At 36.5% G+C, this 14,960-nt stretch overlaps 1 protein-coding gene across 1 annotated transcript; it reads left to right on the top strand.

Moving 5' to 3' along the window:
- Positions 1 to 11,522: 11,522 nt before the first annotated feature.
- Positions 11,523 to 13,461, top strand: LOC149799784 (uncharacterized). Its single transcript, XM_089959168.1, has one exon. It carries the CDS (start codon positions 11,609 to 11,611, stop codon positions 12,899 to 12,901), a length of 1,293 nt encoding a protein of 430 aa, XP_089815294.1. The 5' UTR covers positions 11,523 to 11,608; the 3' UTR covers positions 12,902 to 13,461.
- Positions 13,462 to 14,960: the final 1,499 nt, after the last annotated feature.

Genomic DNA, 14,960 nt, shown 5'->3' with positions numbered 1-14,960 from the left:
CTTTAGCCAAGGTGTTCCAAATTGTTTTGCCAAATCTTGACTTTTACTTTTAAATAATACAATATTACGTGAATCGAGACTGATGGTACGATACACTTTACTTTGTTAACTAAATTTGGCATTGAATATACGTATTTATATCATGTTGTATGGGTATCTGCGTTTGAATATACGTGTTTATATCAAGTTGTATAGGTGTCTGCGTTTGAATATACGTGTTTATATCAAGTTGTATAGGTATATGCGTTTGAATATACTTGTTTATATCAAGTCGTATAGGTGTCTGCGTTTGAATATACGTGTTTATATCAAGTCGTATAGGTGTCTACGTTTGAATATACGTGTTTATTTCAATTTGTATAGGTATCTGCGTTTGAATATACGTGTTTATATCAATTTGTAAACTGTCTGAGTTTGAATATACGTGTTTATATCATGTTGTATAGGTGTCTGCGTTTGAATATACGTGTTTATATCATGTTGTATAGGTATCTGCGTTTGAATATACGCGTTTAGATCAAGTCGTATAGGTGTCTGCGTTTGAATATACGTGTTTATATCAATTTGTATAGGTGTCTGCGTTTGAATGTACGTGTTTATATCAAGTCGTATAGGTGTCTGCGTTTGAATATACGTGTTTATATCAAGTCGTATAGGTGTCTGCGTTTGAATATACGTGTTTATATCAAGTCGTATAGGTGTCTGCGTTTGAATATACGTGTTTATATCAAGTCGTATAGGTATCTGCGTTTGAATATACGTGTTTATATCAAGTTGTATAGGTGTCTGCGTTTGAATATACGTGTTTATATCAAGTCGTATAGGTGTCTGCGTTTGAATATACGTGTTTATAGTGTTTCTTAGTCGATCAAGGCGAATCGGAATATTGTACCATTTCACATAGTGTTGAAATTCTAATTAAAATATTGAATTATGAATAATCAAACTAAAATTGTATCAATGAATGTAAGGAGTGTGTTCAACTCCATAGCAAATATGTGTGTTGTGACTGAGTGGCATTGTCATAAACATACTTTAGCCTAGGTATTCCAAATTGTTTTGCCAAATCTTGAACTTGAGATTAATCTATTTGACTTTTAAACAATACGACATTATGTGAATCGAGATTGATGGTACGATGCACTTTGTATTGTTAAGTAAATTTGGAGTAATATAAATAATTATGGTATTACGATGATGTTATTTTTGTGCAAACTCGAGTTTAATTCTTCTTCTTCTTCTTCTCTTCATAAGTCATCACAAATCATATGTTTCACAAGAATCGGACACTATCCCATCGTCTTCGCGAGTAATGCCTTTTACAAACGAAGCTCTTTCTCCTTCGCGTTCATGATGTAACACGCTTTTACAAATCATACTCACATTGTTTTATGTTAGATGGTAATTATGTGTGTCTATGCAACGCTCTAGGCCGTTTACTTGTGTGTGTCTATGCAACACTCTAGGCCATGTAATTATGTGTGAATATGCAACACTTTAGGCCATGTAATTATGTGCCTATGCAACACTCTAGGTCATGTAATTATGTGTGTATATGGAACACTCTAGGCCATGTAATTATGTGTGTATATGAAACACGCAAGGCCATGTAATTATGTCTGTCTATGCAACACTCTAGGCCATGTAATTATGTGCGTCTATGAAACGCGCAAGGTCATGTACTTGTGTGTGTCTTTGCAACACTCTAGGCCATGCAATTATGTGTGAATATGCAATACTCTATGCCATGTACTTGTGAATGTCTATGCAACACTCTAGGCCATCTAATTATTTTGTGAATATGCAACACTCTAGGTCATGTAATTATGTGTGTCTATGCAACACTCTAGGTCATGTAATTATGTGTGTATATGCAACACTCTAGGCCATGTAATTATGTGTGTCTATGCAACACTCTAGGTCATGTAATTATGTGTGAATATGCAATACTCTAGGCCATGTACTTGTGTATGTCTATGCAACACTCTAGGCCATGTAATTATTTTGTGAACATGCAACACTCTAGGTCATGTAATTAAGTGTGTCTATGCAACACTCTAGGCCATGTAATTATGTGTGTCTATGCAACACTCTAGGCCATGTACTTATGTGTGTCTATGAAACACGCAAGGCCATGACTAAGATCCTAAATGCTGGGATTCCCCCTCCCCCAGCGGTCAAGGCATAGTGTTGCACTACCAAAGTTTTCTTTTTCTAAAGTAGTATAGGTGTCTGATTTTGAATAAACATGTTTATATCATGTTTCTCAGTCGAGTAAGGTGCAAACAATATTTTTGACCGTCCCGGTGGCTTGGTGATTAAAGCGTCCGCCTCGGATGCGTGAGGTCACGGGTTCGAACCTCGGTCGAGTCATAAGACATTGTGTTATGACTGGTCGGCCTGGTGTCAAGATAATGTGACTGGGTGGGACATCATGCTACATGTCTGTGGCATGATGCCCCAGTGCTAGACATCACTAGAAACTGCCACACTGCATACACGGTAGCGACATGACTGGAAAATTGTTAAAGCTACATCAAAAATATAAATCACACACACACACACACACACACACACTATTTAGTGTTGAAATTCTAATTCAAATATTGAATTATGAATAATCAAACTTAAATTGTATCTATGAATGAAACGGGTATGTACAGTTTCAATCCCATAAAACAAAGCAGATTAGATTAAATTAGCTTTTAATCTCCAAGCCCATGTTTCATATTCTACTGGGTCAGCTGTTGTTCCATAATAAAAACTATACCATCTTGCGATAGCTTTAACTTGTTATTGTCTATGCTACTCAGAGGTCATGGATATTGAAAATTCTGTGCAAAACTGTTACGGCAACAGGAATATACTCATTCAAAATTTATTTTAAACACAGCCAAAGAGTCCTGTCTTGAGCGTGATAAAAATGATTCACTATATGTAAAGTTATCATGTAATGATCAGATTTTTCCTCTAATTCCTTAAATGAAAATTAGAAACGAGCCAATTGAATGTTCACATGCAAAGTTCACATATTTTTTTTTAAAACAACGTGCTGAAAGATTTGAATATTCGCAAGCAAAGTAAAAATTAAAAAACAAAATACCGAAAGAATCGCAAATTACTGCAAAGTTGCCAATAAACAAACCGAACTAAAAGACCCCAAGAAAAACATATAGAAGGATTGATGTTAAAATGTAAAGCAAGATGGTATGAATTTGTTAAAGAGAATTAAAACTGCTTTCTTAACTTGGAAAAGAGGAATTACCCCTTGCAAAACAATGAAGGAATAAATTTTGGACGATGGGACATGTTTAACAGATCAAACTGAAATCTTGAATCAACAAAATTATTTTGGTGGGAAATTTTATCCAATCAAAACTAATAGTAAGCCAAAAACAAATGAACACTTCGCCATACATGATAAAAATATATAATTACTGAGAACATGAAGATAAATAGCACTGAAACACATGATAATGAAAAACAGTCTTGCCTCTGTTAGAGTTCTAAAAGTTATGTTTGGAAAGATTTGGAAGGAATTTTATATAGATTTATATAGATTTATAACTTTCGGATATGAAAACAAAAATTTGTCTGATTTTCAATATCCGGGCGTTACCCCATTTATTCCAGAAGAAGATAGATATAGAAGATCTATTCATAAAAAAATGTAATAATGATGGAAATCAGTTTCATTACTAAATGTGGGCTACACAGTTGCATCGGATTCATTAGTATCGAAACTCTAGAGTAGTCTTTCCTTATTATAATTGATACTCAGAAAGGTTTAATCAAATGGCGATTTATTGGTGAAAACACTAAAATGTTATGATTTTATGAATTACTTCTATGAAACAAATCAATCTGCTTCACTCGTATTCATTGATTTTTAGAAGAATTTGACTTTGTCGAATGGGACGTTTTGGAAAATGCTCTGAACTCTTTTAATTTTGGTGATTCTATTTGTCACTAGTTTTTAGCATTATGCAACAGGTCCGAAAGCAGCGTCAACAACAATGGTTACTTGTGTAAGGTTTTTCATTTAGAGAGAGTGAGTAGACAAGCTGACCAGTTTGCTCCATGCTTATTTATCATAGGAATAGAACCTCTCTACATTGAACGTAAGAAGGAATGCATTGGTATTGTCTCTCTTTACAGAGCATTTAAGCGAGTCACCATGGTTATGATGTCTTTCCACTTCTGTATGGCTCCTCTACAGTCTTTTAGATCTCATCCAAACTTTTAGGGGGGCCCGAGTGGCCGAGTGGTCTAAAGCGCTCTCCGTTACGGATCACTGCCATCTCACCTCTGTCTGCGCAGGTTCGAGTCTCAGATTCAGCCAATGTGGGTATGTGAGAAAGATTGCCAGTAGCTTCTCGTGGGTCGGTGGTTCTTTCCGAGGTTTTCCCGGGTTCTTCCTACACCATTAATACTGGCCGCCATATATAGTCTATCGTGTGCTGAAAAATGGCGTTAAACCCCACAACAACAACAACAACCAAACTTTTAAGGATTTTGCATCTGACTCTGTAAAGTAGCGAAATCTAATGGTATCTGTACAGAAAGGAACTTATTTGCAGAATGGAATAACGTGTATCAAACATCTCGTTGACAGTGAAGAATCATTCTTACCTTTGAAGCACTATGACAAAAGGTTCACACTAATAATTACATTGAATATTTGTCAATTATTTACAAACTATGTGGTCAAAGAAGATTGAAAATTATATCGACAAGGGAAATACTGTTATGAATTTAAATTTAGAACAAATTCTAACCTATCAAATAGGAACTTAAAATCTGTGTATAAAGGTTTGTTGTAAATATTAACATAAATAAACGTTGTGCAAAACATACAATCAATGTATCAGATATGTGATCTTAACTAAATACAAAGCTCTATATTTGGCTGAGACGTGTACAAATATAAAAAATTAATGGCCTTTCAGTTTAAATTCATGCACAGAATTATTGTAATATATCAAGTTTTGAACAAGAAATAATTGCATTGATGATAATGTATGCACTTTCTCCAAACAAGAAATAGAAATATTAATCACTTATTTTGTGATGTGACACTTATAAAAGTCTTAGGGAAACCATTTATTGCATGGATTGGGAGTTATATATACCAAATATTATGATGTGCAAACGTGATGTCTTCATTGGAATAATACTCTTGATGGTCTAATTAATTTCTTCATTTTGATGGCAAAATATAAATTTAATAGACAACGCCCGAATAGTACAAGTTATAAATTTAATGTTTTATACTACAAAAAAAGAAAACAACAAAAAAAAACAAAAAAAAACAACTTTGTTTTCCAAAAGTTGTATGACAAAAGTTTCCCTACGAGAGAAAAGTGGACCCTTTTTAAAACTTGAACAGCTTGTAGAATACAACAGCCAAACATATACCTGCACTGAGTGTTTAATTATATGTATAGTTTTCCAATCTGAGTAACGCATTATTTTTATGCTTTTTAAAACTCATATATATTCTTAATTTATGTGGGTTTGTGGGTGTGACAAACAGACAGGCAGAAAGACAGAGACAGAGAGATGGAAAGAGAGGCCATTGCGTATTTATTTGCAATTATATTTATTTCATGGTACAAAATATTGTACATTTTAAAACAAGTTGACGTTATTGTTTTATCATCATGCAACAAATGTACATTTCAAACAATACAGCTCATGTTTTATTTATTTCATGATGCCACAGAATTACATTTCAAAAACCAAAGTTCATGTTTTCTTTCTTTCATGCTCTTAGCATTTCATTTGTACAAAGTCTTTGTAAAAACGTTTTTTTTTAAGCTCAAAAAGTCGATCCTGAATGCTTCTACTAAAACGTGCATTTACAAAAAAAAATGTAATTAAATTCCACACTAATTGTAGAAGTCGTGTCATCGAGAGCTTTATATACACTTGAGTTTTGTGTCTGTCACAATGTTTTCCCGAGAATCAGCCTTCTTGGAATAATCCGACAGCCACAGTATAAACATGCTGAAATAATGTATCATATGCGTTTCATTTGAATGCTTTACAGGTTAACTAGGAATTCTCTCCTCTTCTAAAGCATCTACGAGAATCATAGTCTGGACCAACCAAGCCTAGGTAGTGACAGCGTGGAGACTATCTGGGATATTCAGGGTAAGCTGTGTCTTATAATCACATTTATGATGCTTCACACCACAACTGACAAACTGTAATTTATCTTCTTCTCCCAAGTAAACCAATCCTGCTCCGGTTAAAGATCTATGAATAGACCCTTCCTGGGCATAAGTCAATTTCCCTGTAAACGTTTTGGAATCAAGTTTCAAAACTACGTTAGCTAGGCAAAGAGGCTGGAAACGTGTTTTCTTCTTCTTTTATTTCCGATTCTCGATGAACGTGTTTCATACAAAGTGGTTTGTGAGTGAATGGATGAGAGCCATAGATGGACACACGAAAGGCTTTTGATATTAGAGCGGTACGGTCTTGCTGGATCTCTGATTTCGTAGTGTACAACTTGGATGATAGGCACAGATGGACACACGAAAGGCTTTTGATATTAGAACGGTAGGGTCATGCTGGATCGCTGATGTCGTAGTGTACAACATCGATGAGAACCACAGAGGAACACACGAAAGGCTTTAGATATTAGAACATAAGGTCTTAATGGATCGTTGATGTCGTAGTGTACAACATGGATGAAAGCCACAGATGGACACAAAAGGGTTTTGATATTAGAGCGGTAAGGTTGTTCTGGATCGTTCATGTCGCAGTGCACAAAATGGATGGCAACAAGTAACCCCAAGCTTTGGCTGAATATCGATGGCCAAAAAATAAATAGGACTGAGGTGGTATGATTTCTAATTTGTTGCTGTATATGAACTTACTTAGGTACACTAATACACATGCTTTGATAGTGGCAGAATCTTTCTTCAAGGGATCAGTACCTCTGTAATCTACAGATGATTGGCAATTTTCCACAACAACGTTGTACAAAGAACACATTGGATTGACATTATTTCAACATTTCATCTTGAAAGGCAAAAGGTCTGAGAGTGAATTTGGTACTAAGCGTAGAAAGTTCCTCCTCCTCGCTCAACGTGATGTTGGTGAGGTCTAAAATCAACTCAGCAAAATAAGAAAGAGTATGAGAGCCACCATCTATCCTTTCACGTTCCCCTGAAATCATGCTAAAGTTCGGACAGGGCTGAAATAAAGGTTCATTGAATAGACTCGTTGCAAGCGCGATAAACCACACAAAAATTAGGAATGCGAATTACAGTCTCTTGAGACCATTAGAAATGAAAAAAGATAAAATTCACATATTCCTATTTCTTCTTCTGGTCGCTCTTCAATCGACAACATGATTCGTTGCCATATCTCTGAATATAACTTTGATAGTTCAACTCGACGATGAAAATACCCGATTGTTCCAAAACGATTTCTGCTCCTCTCCATTAAGGGAAGTGTGATCTTTTAATTCTCCCCCATGATCATTTCCACTTTTCTGTATCGCATTTTTCTCTGCATGAGGTCCAGCCACCACGTTGACACGGACCAAACACATCTGATCTTGATGGCTGTTAGTCTGGATGATACATTGTTTGGCAGACATAAGTTAGTCCACCAATGATACTTAGATTATCCTGGAAGTGTACTTAACTCGAAATTCAAACTGTCTTGAGTGATGGATAGTCTAAAACGATCATGATCTTTAGATCGGCACTGTCTTTTCAATCCTCTGACATCACTTCCAACCAATAAATAATAAAGTCAGTTGCTTTTTCTGCAGGAACTTGAGTCTTGAACTATTTGAATTTCACTGTGCAATACATTTTCTGCAATTCAATTTTGGGGTAGCTCGAATGTGAAAATAATCTTCGGGGGTACAGAACGACCTTTTTATGTCTAAAATGAATGCATTTGTCTTGTGGAGGAGGGAGATGGCGTTGGATCAGGATCATTCATGCCCTCTTTCAATCGCTCGGGTAAACTGCTGCTAACACCTCTCTCTCACAATATAGGGTAAAAAGAAAAAGTCCCCGTTCCTTGGCTTCTGGTTCTTCCTTGGAGGGTTTAATCTGCTCGTGATGATTGTTGATTTCAGCAGGATTTGACTTACAAATATGAACGCTTGATTGCATGCGATACGATACAAATATAGTGAAATCCCCTTTGTTTGTACCGGTGTTATGTGACTTTAAGAACAGGAAAAACGCCTTAACTCACTTATGCAGAGTAAAAATCTGTTGACCTCGATTCAACTCAGAAGAAGAGTTGCGTGGATGGAGGATGCGATACAATATAATTATTTACATAAATAGTATATCAAACAATCAACTTTAACAAAAACATTTATGTAAATCACTGCAATCAACGTTTAAGCATATGTGTTACCCAGGTTACGATTCTCAGCAGCGGGTTTCAAGCTGGATAAACGAGCACCTGTACAAATTCAATAAATCAGTCCCCTAACCTGTCTAAGTATGTTGGATAGTTTTCGATCTGATCTAACCTATCAGGGCAAACATCTGACTTAGACTCAACTAGCAAACTGGCAATTACGCGTGTCTGTGTGTGCATGTGTGTGTTTGTTTGTGTTTGTTTGTGTGTGATTTGGAATTTTAACGTTGCTTTTACAATTTTTCAGTCATATCGCTACGATGTATGCAGTGTGACAATTTATAGTGATGTCTAATAATAATAATAATAATAATGAGGACTTTGTACAGTGCCTAATCTTTAGAAGCTCTAAGCGCTTTACAACATTAAACAACACCTATAACATGAAAAACATATATAATGATAATATTACAACAACAAAAACACCATGAAACACAAAAAACAAACACCATGAAATTAGAAAATATAAAAAAACATGCTGAAAATATTTAAGGTAGGGAACATTATTTGGTCTTTACGTTTGTTCCTGCAGTCGAAATAAGTGAGTGTGAAGAGCACTCTTGAATGCGATCCCTGTGTCTTTGTGTCTAAGTTCGGTGGGCAATTCATTCCACGTTGCTGGGCCCTGGTACGCAAAAGAACGTTGTCCATAAGACTTCGTTTTTGTAATGGGAATAATGAGTATACGATTGCCAGAATAGGAGCGTAGGTATAAGAGACTGGACTCCGTCAGTGAAACGTAGCACAGAGAACAAATATTTTTGTTTGATTTTGGGTCGAATGGATAGCCAGTGTAGGGTACAGAGCAGCGTGGATGTGTGCTCTGATCGTGGTACTCTAAGTATGATCCGAGCAGCTGTGAAAGTTTCTGGAGTAGATATTGAGATGAACCAGACAGAATTGAGTTACAATAGTCCAGTCTTGAAAATACTAATGAACATACGAGTGTTTTAGTGACATCAACTGAAATATATTTGCGAATGGAGCTGATGCGTCTCAGCTCAAGATATGTAGCCTTGCATATGTTCATGACATGTTGTTGCATCCTGAGAATACTGTCCAGAGTGACACATAAGTTTTGTACTGTGTGAATTAAATGTTGGTGTTACTGATATTTATTGTTTGAGGTAAAGGATGTGAATGAGAAAGTCTTTGTGTTGTGATCAGAATGGCCTCAGTGTTATCATCATTCATCTGCAGCTTGTTACATGTCATCCATGATTTCACATCAGTAATGCACCTCTCTACACCTTGGATGGTAGCATCAACTTCAGCTGGGAAGCTAGATTTATATATTAGGGTGTCGTCAGCGTACAATTGGTGAGACACTGGATGATCTAAAACCCTTGAGAGCGGCTGAGTGTATAGAATGAAGAGAACAGGTCCAAGAACAGACCGCTGTGGAACACCACAACATAGATTAACTGGGCTGGAGTGTATTCCATTTGCAGACACAATTTGTGTCCTGTTGACCAAGTAAGACTTGAACCACAGTAAGGCTGTACCATGAATGCCAAATACATGCTGGAGACGGTGAAGTAATATATCATGGTATATTGTATCAAATGCCTAGCACTAGTGAATGATGCCGCAGACATGTGGCATGATATCCCACCGAGCCACATTATCCTGACACCAGGCCAACCAGTCCTAACACTAATCCCTTAATGCTGAGTGCAAAGTAAGGATGCTGCTAATACCAGTTTTATAATTATTCGAACCCGCTACCTCCCGCATCCGAGGTGGACAATCTGACCACTTAATCCACTGCAGCGGTCCGGTAATTTTGTGCATGCATATTTGGGTTAGTCTAGAGGAATTTCATAGAGCGCTTTCTGCATGCACACCACATGTATGCTTAGTAGTATACCTTTCTTTCTTCGAAATGGAACGTACATTTTCTATTACATTGGAAATAAAACCGATTGGTCGAGTAGGATTAATTATACCTTAATAGAAACGAGAAATTCATTCATCTCTCGATGTTACTCGTTTATTTCTGTTAATTCGTTCTCTCGCTGCATGGTGAACGCTTATATTTTAACACCCAACCCCCAGTCGAAAAATAGATATTAATAAAAATTACGAATGAAAAATTCTAACTTGTACTTGCAGTTTTGCAAAACGAAGAAAGCAACAAGGAACACGACATGAACAGGGAGAGAGAGAGAGAGAGAGGAACACACACACACACACACACACACACACACACACACACACACACACACACGAACAATAGTGACACGTATCTTTTTCATGGCAATCTTCTGTAATTTATCCCTCTGCAACTTGTTTTATTTTTCTTAACATGGAAATTTAGAAAACAATCAAGCAGCAGAAGTACAATATCGAAATACACGGTAATACAACAATTGTTTTTTCGATCTTTACGAAGTAACACACACATACTGCTTTATTATCCACTGGCAAATCCGCAACTTAGACCTAAAATCCTAATGAAGAGATTCGTACATGTGACAATCCTCTCGTTTAGTACGCCCACCCCCATTATGAAATTTATCAACACTATCATTTAGCGGGCGGCTTCCATGTTGACTTAGTTATTAAAAGACCGTTTTCTTAAACAATGGCGGTACTCTATAATCTTGATGCGATTCAGTCTCAGTTGCTGAGGTCGTAATTGTTCTTTTGTAAAGAATTATATTTTGCATTTTAAATTAAGCTGGAAGGCTAGTATAGTCGCACGTATTTAGACGCATGGTCTTGACAATTATCCGCAGTGGAAGTATGGTTTCATACTATTGGTACAATAGTTGCCACATTTTACTACTTCATTGATTTTCCAAATGTACGAGAGAGAGAGAGAGAGAGAGAGAGAGAGAGAGAACTTTACATTAGATGAAACAAAAATTAAATTACGATATACAGTGCTAGGTTTTAAAGAATCTCTGATTGTTGCATCAAATGGTACAATCTTTAATAAAATAAAAAGGCTGAATAATATAAATTATTGATAACACAGAACATCGATGGGTCAGTAATATGGATCATAATTTTTCACATTCTATCCATCAATAATATCTCGTGAGTACTCTTTTTATTGATCATATGACGTAATTTAATTTTCGCACATTACTAAGCACGTTACGTCATAACAATTGTACCACGTCACTACGTTTCGTCATCATTCCTCAAGCCTATCAACCACAACTATGGACTCTGGCTTCAGAAAAAGAACAAAGTGGAAATGAATTACGAACCAGCAGCCAAGAAGCGCAGAATGGAACCACATATAAGTGGTGATGACCAAGCGTCTGATCCCCCAGGCCTGCTGACAGGGGGGTTTGGTCAGAAATCATTGACCTTCCAGGCATCTGCATCTGCCTCGGCCAGCGGTGACTTCAGTAGTGTCTTTCACCAGTATGTAACTCTTATATCCCAGCCTGAAAAACCCGAGGAAACCGACGCCACTGCTGAACCGTATGCCATCTGCAAGATTGGATGCGATCTTGAAGATACATGGGTGTACAAATATCCCATCCCATTAAGTAAGTATCCTAACAAACCCATCAGAACTGGCAACGTATATTACGATGGTATCATCCATGATCTGGAATTTCTCGGGTACAAGCCTCTTCAGGTCATCTCCAAAGGAAGATCAGCGACACTGATTTTATCTCAGGATTTGCACAAAAGAAATGCTTACCATGAGTGTGAATGTGTTCCTGTGATACTCAAACTCAACAGCGGAAAATCCAAAAGGAACACTAGAACATCTTGGCGCACAGATATGTTGGAGGAACTGAACATTCATAGCATATTGCGACATCCAAACGTAGTGCAATGGATTAACAACATTAACTATCAGGGACGAATCGGCACAGTCATGGAATTCTGTGAGACCGGAAATTTGGAGCAGATGCTGAAATTGCAAGATGCACGGTTCCTCACGGAAATTGTGGCCCACAGGTACTTCAGAAATATTCTCGACGCTGTCGAGTATATACATAGCCAGTCCATAGCTCATCGTGACATTTGTCTTCAAAATATTTTAATATCCTACCAAAACGTTGCCAAACTTGCAGACTTTGGTCACGCAATCAGATTTACAGAGGGAGATCCTCTTTGTGAAGAAGAATGCGGCACTCTAGGATACCAAGCCACTGAAATGCTGGCTAAAAGGTCTTACAATCCCAAAATTGCTGATCTATATTCATTGGGTGCCATTTTGTACACAATGACAATCGGCAAGTTGCCTTTTGGAGTGATCAAAAATGAAATTCTCATTCAAGCATGCAAGGATTTGCGTTTTCCAGAAAAACGGATCCTGTCGCTTTCGTTCGAATTGAGGGAACTTTTGAGGGGATGCCTTGCTTTTCATCCGGAGATGAGGTATTCTGTAAATAGGGTCAAACACTCAAGTTGGGTGACCCAGACTAAGCACAGGGTTCAAATTGGCAATTTTTATCTCGTACGACAACCACAAAAAACAATAGAGGGAAACGCAGAAAGAGCCGCCAAGGACACATTTCTTATCTAGCTTTAACTTTATGTATAAAATTTGTATGTGGTAACTAGCTCTCGCGAAAAGTGGTTTGCACTAAAGAACTGAAAACGTGCACAAAATTTTATTTACTGTTTCTGCAATGTTTGTTTTTCTTTTTTTTTTTTCTTCTTCCAATATTAAGCAAGCACTATCATCTATAAAGACTGATTTAATACATCTCAAGATTCAAACATGTACATCCTGAATATCAAATTTAATTTTGTCCTACGATTTTAATATATACTTTAAAGATTTAGTGTATAAATTGCGACTTCTTATTTTGTAAAATTTGCATTCTTTTATTGACCTTTTATCGTTAATCTGTATTACAGTCTTATATGCGGCGAGAGTTACAACTCGGAAATTACTTTGATACAAACAGCTAGGAATTTCGGGTAAAACGTCGTGCAAAGTCACTTCTGGTTTTTATGTACCCCACTCCGAAAGTTAATTTTCATCCTGTAAATACTTTTTTTTAAAAATTCTTTAATGCCCTTAGCAAGATGTACATTCCTAATCTGTCAGAATAATAATAATAAAAATATGCAATGCGATCTAACTCGTATTTCTTTCAAATCTGAGTCATCGAGGATGACTTAAAATCATAAGTTTTTCTTCTCTTTTTAAAAATTTTGTTATACTCAATATAAACACACACCTGTGACTAATTTTCACTCTTTAATCAAGAAAAGTGTATTAAATTTTATTTCATACAAAATTAAATTAAGGAAAAAGACTAATAACTAAGCATTCGAATGAAGGTCTTATGCGTCAAGCGGAAATGTACATGCAACTGTTCATGCAATGTTCTTCTTTTTACTGTTACCGTTTTACAAAAATGTAAGTAGTTTAACAAGTACATGGTTATACGAAGTATTAACTTCACTGAAAGCGATTCAATGAATTTTAATTTTGAGGGCTGGGGTGGCAAAAATCGTAATTTTGCGAACATTATATCACGCTGATAACATAAACCTTACAAGGGAAGTAACCTGTTCAATAAATCAACGTTCAAGAGTTATACCCCACGGATCAAAGATCGGGCAAACTTGGATCAAAGCCAGGTTGCTGAATGAAGAAACAATGGTGGAGTTGTCAGATGCCAATCTAAAAGTTAATACTAGGAGCTGACATGCAGGTCACAGTGATCTCCTTTTTGACTGTGTTACTCCTCTTGGCGCACAAACACATAATTAGTTTCAGTGCACCTTACAAATGTAATGGACAACTGACCAGAACAAACCAAGTGGTTCAAGTGGCCCTTTGATTACTCACTTTTGAGGACTCTGGTCAAAATTCCAATCCACAGATGCTTCCCCCCCCCCAACAAAATTTATCTTGCTATTAAAGTTGGTATAATATTAATCTTTCCTGTTGGACTCAACATAACTGAATAGCATTAGCATCATTAGTAGGATCTTTCTTAAATGGCAGCAATATCTGAAACATTAAAGTTACAAAATTTGGCTTAGACATTCAAGAAGTTTCATCTGTGTTTTCCACCAAGTTCTTACAGAAATTCCAGTCACTAGTGAAACCATTTGAAACACAATTTTGGCGTAATATGTTCTAAGAAACACACCTATCAAATTTGATCTAAATAGGCCTAATCATTTTGGAGAAGTCAGAGTGTTTCAAATGGTTGCTAACAAAACCACTCTGCTGCTAGGAAAGCCATCCTGATCACAGTTAAGTGTAATGGGTCCTCAGGAACAGTTTTTGAAATTGGCAGTCATTTGGAAATGAAGTCAAAAACAGAAAACATAGACATACTATGGAAGAATATGTGACTGATGCAGGACCATATTATAAGCTCACGTGATCATTGGTTTCCATAATGTGCTATGTAATTCATTATTGAACTTATCCTATGTCTTGATGGCATAAGCCAACATGCCAAGTTTGATCAAAATCTGATCAAAAGTACTCCTCTAAAATGGTAACTGGCAAATGTTGCTAGGTGTACAATACAAAAAACATGAAGTACAACTGACATAGGTTCATGTCATAAGCCCAACTGATATTCAACTAGGCAAACTTAGCAATTCTAAAG

The sequence above is a fragment of the Sinohyriopsis cumingii genome, chromosome 5, assembly GCF_028554795.1.
Source record: "Sinohyriopsis cumingii isolate HCF-2022 chromosome 5, ASM2855479v2, whole genome shotgun sequence".
Lineage (NCBI taxonomy): Eukaryota > Metazoa > Mollusca > Bivalvia > Unionida > Unionidae > Sinohyriopsis > Sinohyriopsis cumingii.
The sequence above is the reverse complement of the archived record's forward strand: the minus strand, read 5'-3'. Positions and strand labels throughout refer to the sequence as shown.